Source organism: Mauremys mutica, chromosome 13, assembly GCF_020497125.1.
Source record: "Mauremys mutica isolate MM-2020 ecotype Southern chromosome 13, ASM2049712v1, whole genome shotgun sequence".
NCBI classification, from domain to species: domain Eukaryota; kingdom Metazoa; phylum Chordata; order Testudines; family Geoemydidae; genus Mauremys; species Mauremys mutica.
The window spans coordinates 1,442,606-1,451,819 of NC_059084.1; the positions used below are offsets into that span (position 1 = coordinate 1,442,606).

At 50.8% G+C, this 9,214-nt stretch overlaps 1 protein-coding gene across 3 annotated transcripts in view; it reads left to right on the forward strand.

Annotated features, from left to right (window-relative positions):
* The window catches only part of CTNNBL1 (catenin beta like 1), an 89,700-nt gene extending 80,492 nt beyond the window's left edge, over positions 1-9,208 (forward strand). For all 3 annotated transcript variants that reach the window (XM_044985545.1, XM_044985547.1, XM_044985546.1), the window contains exons 14-16: positions 3,828-3,965; positions 4,597-4,669; positions 8,973-9,208. In XM_044985545.1, the coding sequence (XP_044841480.1) occupies positions 3,828-3,965; positions 4,597-4,669; positions 8,973-9,061 (300 nt within the window). In that variant the 3' untranslated portion in view covers positions 9,062-9,208. The remainder of the gene's footprint in view (positions 1-3,827; positions 3,966-4,596; positions 4,670-8,972) is intronic.
* Positions 9,209-9,214: the final 6 nt, after the last annotated feature.

The window sequence follows — 9,214 nt, forward strand, 5'->3', positions numbered from 1 at the left end:
CATAGGGGGGGAAATGTCTGGGCAAGCTGCACGGTGGTGTAGCCACAAGCTCCTCCCACTACATCCTGGGGCACAGGGAGCTCCTGAAGAGCTGCACGTCGGGGTGTCCAGGCCCCCAGCACGGTCTGTAACCCCCTATCACTGCCACGCCCCCCTCCCCCCACCTCAAACAGGAGAGCCCGTTTTGGGTCTGCTCTTGGAACCCTTTGTGCCTGTGGCATGGTGGGCAAGTGTGGAGGGGAAACAGGACAGTTGGGGCATTCTCCCCTGAACTCAGGACTGAAGGCTGCCCTCAGAGCAGAGCTTTACAAAGGGAAAGTTCTCCGTCCCTGCTGGGGCTGCCGCAGAGCTCCTCGTACGGCATGGGCTTCTCACTGCACGAGTCGGTCTTCCTGCCCGTCTCCCGATCAGGCTTGTTTTAGTTGGGCTCAAGGATCGTTGTTTTTCCTTTGTGAGTGACGACTCACATGCAGCAGATAGAGCTGTAACATCCCACTCCGCAGTGCTGCCGTCCATCACGAGCGCTCTCGGCCTGTGAGGCCTGGTGGCATCCGGTGAGCTCTCCAGAAGGTGTTTGCAAGATGCCAGGAAGCCTGTCCTAGTGCCAACCTCCTGAACTCGAGTGGGAGGGAACTCAGTGCTTGCATAAGATTCAGAAGCCTTTCCACAGGCAGCAACATCTTTCTCTTGAACTCTGCACAGCCATGTCTGTGTCCATTCTTCAGAGAGCTGGAGTGTGTTAAAGTTACCTGGGACTGTGAGAGTCCAGGGTTTTCTGCCACCTGGGCATCCCTGTGTTGTCGATAACCCAGTTGCCTTTAAAGCCTTTTCTGAGTCTCGCACACTGAGTCCTTCGGAGAGGACTGACTTATTTCATCCCACACATGGCTTGTCAGGAGATTTGTCTTCCTTCCCCGTTTCGGAGGCATCAGTTGAGTTGTCCTAGTTCTGTGTCTCAGGCATGTCGAGCAGTCACTGAGAAGAGCCCTTGACTATCTGAAGAGGAAGACTAATGGTAGCAGACGGTAGGACCCTGCAGAGGAGAGCATGGCGGGGGTTTCCAGTCACACTAGATTAAGATGCTGAAACCCTGTGTTAAGATGCAGTGTCAATATTAAGCTCTTGTCTGTGCTAGCAGGAGTTTGCCAGTAGGGCTCTGATGGCAAACCTGCCTGTGCAGAGCCAGCTTATACTGGCAAGAGCTCTGCTGCTGGTGTAGCTTATACCTGTTCCCTGAACAAAGTAAGCGCTTACTGCCATTATAGTCGTGTCTAGCAAAGATCTCTGCCGAGAGTGTGGTACTTTTTAAACCACACTTCTAACTGACAGATGTCGGCAGTATCTGTAAGTGTACATCAGGCCTCTGCCAGTCTGACAGGTGGGCAAAGTTAGCTCTAGCCAGGAACTGAAGGGGGAGGGAGTCTCTCTCGGGGCCCCGAGACGACAAAGGAGCTAGGGCAGAGGAGGTCCCGGAGGATGACTCTTAAGTGCAGGGCAGGGACTCAGCCTGTGGACAGACCCCTTAGGATCGTTAGTATTTTGGGCAGTGGGGAGGAGTGAGATGGATGGCTTAGTGCCCCTCCCCCCCTTACGGGGTTCTATAGGGCCCTGGTAGCTTGAGTCACTGATGCTGGCCTGGTGTTAAATCTCTCACCAGGACACACACTCTGCTTCCCAATAAATGTGTTAGAGGGGCTGTGCATGAGGCGGGACACCTCCTGAGCACTGTCTGTGTCCTCTCCAGCAGACGCTGGGCTCAGGAGTTTGTAATGTGAGAGTCTGTTGCAGAGGAGGGAAGGGTTAATTCTCCTCCTGGTGACTAAGGGACTCTGCCTGTAATTGCACTGCAGAGGTAGGCTCAGAAAGCCAGAAAAAGTTGGTAGCCGAAATCAGCTTGTGGCACTTGTGACCTTGTGTGCATCTTTGTCTGTGGCTCCCTCCCTCCCCCCTCCACACACACGATTCTCCTTGCTGAGCATTGCAGGTAGAGTGTACTCGCTGGCGATGGCTCTAATGAGGAAATATTGCTCTGCTGGTTTGTGCCCACCTGCCAGACCACTGCATAATAAATCAAACGAGCTGCAGAGAGCTAGCAGGGCCTGACAGGCTGCTTCCTTTATTTTCTAAAAAAAACAAAAAAACCTCCACTGTGAAGATTTGTGAAAGGTCACACGTGACAGGAGTTACAGCTGGTCTCTCTGAAAATGGATGGCACATACCTATGTGGGTGGGTTTGGTGGGCCTTTCCCAGACAGGGACTGTCTGAGTTTATTGCTGGGTTATCCTTGGAGAAAATGTTCTAAGCAGTGTGATGACTTTCCACGGAGATGGGCTAGATGCTGGCAGCTGCTTCCTTTAACCTCCGTACCCTGTGTGTAGGAAAAGTGAGAACTTCTTCCCCTACATATTGCTGTTGCCTGGGCCTGACAATCTATTGTCTGCTCAGCACACAAGCGCTGGGCCTGCCGAGGTCTGCTCACAACTCCAGATGCTTAGCCTTGGGGAAGAGCGGAAGAAGTAGTGCCCACGTTGCTCTCTGTAACCCCTATTGACTGAAGGGGGCACTGACTGGCTTTGAAAGGAAGCTCTATCTGGCCCTCCCTATAGGACAGGAAATCACCATGCTGTAGAACCTTTCAGAGTGGGAGGAGTAAAAGGGGATGAGAGAGGTTCCCAAAGGATCCTCCTCCTCCGGCCCCTTCAAAAAAACCAAACGAACCAACCCCACACTCCTCTTATGCCAGACACCCTTTCTGTCCTGAATGGGAACTGATCATGCTGAAATGAGTGCTTTGGATAGCATTCCTTAACGTGCTGTTCTGCATCGACCCCTTGTAGATCATCGTACCTACAGTGCCCCAAGACTGTCTGGCAGAACTTCAGCTGGTGCAACTGTCACGAAAGCCAGTGGAGCTATGATTGTTTATACCAGCTGAGGATCTGCTGCATGAATGTTCCCAGTAAATGAAGCTGGAATAGCCAGTAGTTTAGTGGTGGTGCATCTGCATACTGTGTAGGACCTCTAGGCTTGGTTCTGTCTTGTTCACATGGCCATAAGAAGCGTGGAGCTCCAATAGACAGGTCTTCGAGTCTGTTGAGGATTGGTAGCAGCCCTTCACTAAAAAGGGACCTTGAGGAGAGAACTATGCACATTTTTCACATCAAAACTGGAAACAGTTGAAATTTATTTTGTCACATTTTGTCATGGAATCAGAAATCAGCCTGACTTTGAAATACTTATAAACTTGTTACTGAAAAACAAAAACGTGATCCTTTGCAGGTGAGCACATTTTAGAGACAAAGGGTGAAAGTTTGCTCAGAAGTGAATGGAATTGAGTGAAATTAAATCCATTTTCAAGAGAACTATAATTTTGTAAGTGAAGTAAATGAGAACTTACAGTTTTTGATGCATAAAGTATATCCAATGAAAGAGTATTGGCAAATTTTGCAAGTGCGAAAATCCTATGAAATGGAATTGGGATAATTTTTGTTTAAAGAACCCACCTCCCCGTTTTTTCTAGTTTTGCACAGCCTATTTTATGGGGAAATGTCAGAGATTCTTGGCCTGGAGGAGGATGGTGGGCACAATGGCTGAGTTGAGAGTTTGGGGTGTGGGAAAGCAGAGGGATCAGATCCTAGGAGCTCGGTCAGAGACTCCATTTCTAGTGGGGGAAAGCTGGGAATATACGGCAAAGCAGATAAACCCTCTATAGTGAGATTACAAAAATGCCAGATACTTTGAGTTTTTTGTTACATGTACCACAGCAGTATGGGGGTAGGGCGCTCTCTTGATCCACCTGATAACACCTCCTTGTGCCATCCTTCAGGATATGGTGCGCCGGGGGGAGATAATAGATGATGACATGGAGGATGAATTCTACCTCCGTCGCCTAGATGCTGGTCTCTTCATTCTGCAGCTCATCTGTTACATCATGGCAGAGATCTGCAATGCCAACGTCCCCCAGGTAAAGACACCACCTGCTTCAGCCATGGGCTTCCAGCCATGACACGCAGCGCTCCGAATCCCCTCCACTGCGCCTCATCCCTACAGGAACTTCTCTGCACTAGACTTTTTTTTTTTTTTAAGAAATCTGCTCCAATCACAGTTGCACCAGTGGTAGCAACTGTGGATGCACTAATGGGCCAAGAACACCAGCATTGTTACCACCACATCAGCTAGAGCAGCTGAGTAGGGCCAGCAGTCCCAAAGGTAGAAATGTTGGTACCCTGTCTTACCATTGGATGTAGTGCCATTTCCCAGAAGTCTCATGTAGGCACCACCTAGGTCTCCTGTGAATTCCCACGGCAGCTCATTCTGGCTAGGGGTCTCTCAAACCATGTGATGTGCCATGGTCCTTTGTGCACACGAATATGGAGCTTTGTGGGCTGGGGGTGGGCACACCTTTTGCAAACCCATTGGGTGAGCCTTTCAAAACTTGCCTGGCTGTGCACTCAGAGGAGTGGGCTTCTGAAGGTAGATGGGAGTTTAGAACGCTCAGGATTTCCGCACTCCTGCCAAGAAAATAAGACATGCATGGTCTCTCTGCAGCTGTGCTGGGAATGATGTCTGTTTGTCCTCTCTTCTCTCCCTACCAGATTCGTCAGAGAGTCCATCAGATTCTGAACATGAGAGGCAGCTCCATCAAAATTGTTCGGCACATCATAAAGGGTGAGTTTCTCTTGCTCACCGGTTTGTAGTACCCCAGTCGTGTGCCTTTCCCCAGGGCCATTCTCCCTGAGATGAAGGGAATAGACAGAGCTTGTTCAGACTAAGCAAAGTTCTAGCTGAGTCTCATCTTTCGTTCCCATGGCCCCGCCCCGCCCCATCTGTGGCATATCTGTGTCCATGGCGTGTTAGTCTTGTTCTTAGCAGCAGATGAATATGGATGAAGGCGTTAAAGTATCGCTCTCCAGTTTTGAGATGTAGCTGTTGTGATTTGCAGGCCTAGCTTTAATGTAGTGTTTGCAAAAAAGCAGTGCTTATTTGGGCTCTACCCTCCCAGCTCCAGGCCATCCCGTCTCTTCTCCAACATAAATAGTCATCTGGATGGAGGAGCAGGAGGGCAGAGACACGTGGCAGGCTGCAGTCAAGTTCCCCCTCTGACTTGCCACTCCAGGTGGCTGGTCAGCAGAGTTGGCTAAAACATCTGTAAATTCCCTGACAGCCCAGGCTGCAATTCTTATTGTACAGTGTGGCCATGGCTGGCTGATCCTGAGGAGCTGGGTTGGAATCTGAAGGTGCTGGGGGATGAGTCTCTTCCCTCTGAGGGAGGGAGGAATGTCTCGAATGTGGTGTGGGGCTGAGAGTTGTGCCACTGTCAGTGCAGTGATCAGGGCTCTCCTGGCTCTGAGTCCAGAACAAAGAACGGCGGTTGGCCTGTCCCTTCCGTGCGGACAGGAAGAGAGAGAGCAGCTGTTTCTTCTCTCTCACCCCTCCCCACCCGTTCAGAGGGGAGGGTGAGGAGTGAGCAGTGCACTGGGGCCATGGGGAAAAGATTGAGGTGATTAGGGACTCCAGGGTCCTCAGGAGTATTCTTCCTGGGGGCACTGGGCAGCTGCTGCGGTGCTGGCAGCCGTGGTGCAGAAGCCGCCCATGTAGGAATAGCAGGGGCTAACCTGCGCTCCAGGCTGGTGTTTAGATGTCAGGGGTCGTGCACTTTGGGCCAAATTCATCCTTGGTGTCACTCCACTGACTTAACAGGAGTTACCCCAGGAATGAACTTGGGGAAGCTGCCTGCCAGTTGGAGGACCGGGTTTAGTCTGGGGGAGGAGTCTGCGTGTCCCCCTTGAGAGGCTAGTGACAAGGAGGAGGAGGATTTCCAGCCCTTGGCACAGCGGGAGCAGGAATCCCGCACTGCAAAGTGGCGTAACTCCAGCACCAGCCTTGTGGCTAGAGCCGTTGCTGAAGCCTCCCCCCCGCCAGTGTCTGGCTCGCTCTCGGGTTGGGCGTAGTCTGGGATCACCCCTTCACGCATAGTCTTGCTTTCCACTCCGTGGGCTTCTCGCTTGCTCCATTTTTATTTTCTGGTTTTGCATACTAATTAGGTGCCTGCTTTTTAGTTTGGTTTTATGGCCTACTTATTCTCCATGTTTCTCTGGCAGCTGATGGGTCCCTGGAGAGTGCTGCAAATTGCTTATCATGCAAGGGAAGCGGTAGCCTCTGTTCCTCCGGTGGCTTTTCAGTGGGGGAGGAGTGAATCTCTGCAGATTGACCAGGCAGCCCCCGGCCTGTTCTCCTGAAGATCCAGCCGCACTTACAGCTGGAGCGTTAGTACGCTCTTCAGGGGTACTTGGACTGGGAGGGAGCGGATTTTGGAATGGAAGTTCGGCCTAGTAGATAAAGCACTGGACTTGGACACAGGGGACCTGGGTTGTGTTTATGCCTCGGCCACTGGCCTGCTGGGTGACCTTGCTGAGTCACTGCCCTGCCCATGCCTCAGTTTCCCCATCTGTAAAATGGAATTAATGACTCTTTGTAAAGCACTTTGAGACATACTGATGAAAAGTGCTGTATTAAATCGTAGTGGTGATGGTGGTATTATTTAAGCTGATCTCTGCTCAAGGAACAATTGTATAAACGGGAACACTTGCCCTTACAGGGAGGAACATGGACTGGTGATTGCTGATCCATAGAGGGGCCATTCTGTCCTGCCTCTGCCCCCTTGTCATGCCATTGCCCCAGCCCCGACATGGGCCCTTGTGTGGTTTCTGAATGATATCCTGATTGGTGAATGAGGCATCAGAAGCACCTAGATGCTACAGTGATGGGCCCACTAGTAAGATAGCTGGGAGGGAGGAATGTGTGTTAAAAGTTAAACCAAAGCCCGTTCTGTGCTTAACCAAAGAGAAAAGGCAAATGCTTTATAACTGCGCAAAATTTGGCCCATGTTCCCTCAGTGTATGTTCTCTGCTGTTTCCAATATCCTCTTAGAAACCTGGAAATATTTCCCTATTGATTTTGACTGTTCTGTAACCATTGTATTTTCTTTTGTCTAATGAAGCAGAAGCCAATCTTAGGCACTTTCTGTTTGCGCAGCAGCAGCAGTGCATGCAGCTCTGAGTAAGCGCGGGTGAGGCGGGTGCGCGCCTGCCCACAGGCACACACACCACACCGTTTAAATAAATACATTAAACCCCACTCTCATTGGGTTTTTATCTCCCTTTTTTTCACTTCATGTCATCAGCTGTTAGTGACCTAATAAACAGTTTCCCAGCAAGTCGTTGTGAGGCTTAGTCTTACAAAGCTAAATGCTTAGGAGGGGAAAAGTGCTGCGCTTTGGGCAAAAACCAGAAAATCTGTGACTTGTTCTCACATGGGAGATTTCACTGGCTCAGGAGGGGGGATGGCTGTCAGTGACCCCTGTGGCAATTACATCACTTGAGGCAAGTGCTGCAGGTGCTTTTTCCTTGAACAAATCCTTAATATCTAACTGAGCTATGATCCGGCTCAGCTAGTGCTTCCTGCTCTGCAGAAAATGGCCACAGGTTCCTGCTTGAAGTGAGAGGATCTGAGTAGCCTGGTGTTATCCCACTGCTCCACCACCGGGCAGTACACTTGGGGACGGAGTCCCTCCCGGCACTCAGATGGGGTGCAGAGTTCCCCTTCGGCTGCTCGTGAACAAAGGCCAGGCCACTTGCTGCATCTCTCAGGCACTCAGAGTCACAAGGGCCAGTGAAATGGTCTGCTCGGGGCAGAACCTGCACCCCCTCTTATTTCCCTGTGGGGATGGTGCCGGTATGTGGAACGCACTCAGGAATACTGAGCTACACGCTGCCATCCGTCGGTACTTTTCCCTGGAGAAGGCAACCCCCCCATCCCCCTAGCTCAGCGCCTGGCATTGGTCTCTTCCAGGAGAGGAGTGTTAAGAGTGGGCTGGGCCGTCACTGGGCTCAAGATGCACCCCCAGGCCAGGGTGATTGAGAGCCTGGCAGCAGAGAGAGGGCATAGCCCTAAGCCTCACTGTGTGCAAGCTCCGGGCAGCTGGAACAGGATCTGAGCTGTTAACCATGGGGGGGCGTTATCTGCTTTGTGCAGGAGAGCCCTCTAGCCTCAGGTGCTCCCCCCACCTCCTTGTCTCCAGGATGCCAGTCAGACAGACCCACTAGCAGCAAACCGTGGTGGCACCGGGCATCTCTTGTTGCAGAGACTATAGCAGTTTATAAATATTAAACGGATTTATCCCAGAGGCCTTGGCAAAGAGCTCTCTGCTTTGTTTGTGGAGACAGTGAGTGTGCATGAGAGAAGGCTCCCACACCAACTAGCTTCTCCCTGTCCCCAGCCTTTTCAGTGCTCTTATAATGAGGGCTTTGATGGAGCTCAGAAATGTGTAGCAATGCTGAACACATAAATATTAAAGCAAACTTTCTTCTGCAGCTTTGCCATTCAGACACTGAATACAAGCTGTTCTGTTTGGTTGGGAAGAAGGGGATGCATGAGAGGAGCCAGAGGCTGGAAAACATCTTCCTAGGCAGACAGCATCGATTCACCGAGATGCTCGTGTCTTCAGCCCCAAATCTGCCTTTTGTTTTGTAATAATTTGTAAAGGTGCAGGGTGAACTGCCTCTGGCTCTGACCCAGATCTCATGGGAGGGCTTTGAATGCGGCTTGGGGACAGTTCCTAAACTGTCTCCTCTCCAGATGGAGGCTGGGGGTGTAATCTGAACTAGAGTTCTGGTCTCCCTGCAGATGTCCCTCGTGCTAAGGAATGAGGGAGAAGAGCACCTATTCTAGTGCCCCATCCTTTCAAAAAAAAAAATCTTTGAATGAGGAGTCAGTAGATGTTTAACATGCAAAGTTTTAATCACCAGGAAAAGGAGTCCATCACTGTCCCTTGGCTAACTCTCCATCAGGTATTGAAGTGAGTTGTTCACAGGCCAGGACACAAGTTTAGGTTCTGCGGTGGTGTCGCTGCAATAGGGGAGGTTTATCTGCCATCGCATCTTGCTCAGGGCTTGTTTGTGTTTTTCTGCAGAGTACGCAGAGAACATCGGGGATGGGAAGAACCAGGAATTCCGGGAGAGCGAGCAGAAGCGGATTCTGGAGCTGTTGGAGAATTTCTGAGACCCCTGGGTTTGAAATCTGTGTGTCTCATAACGAGGACACAGCCAGCACATTGAGTCTTTCCACCGCCGGCTGCCCAGCAGAAAGGACTTCTCGGTTAAACCAGTTCTAATAGGGATTTCTGAGACATTAAAGTTAATTTTTTTATTTCTT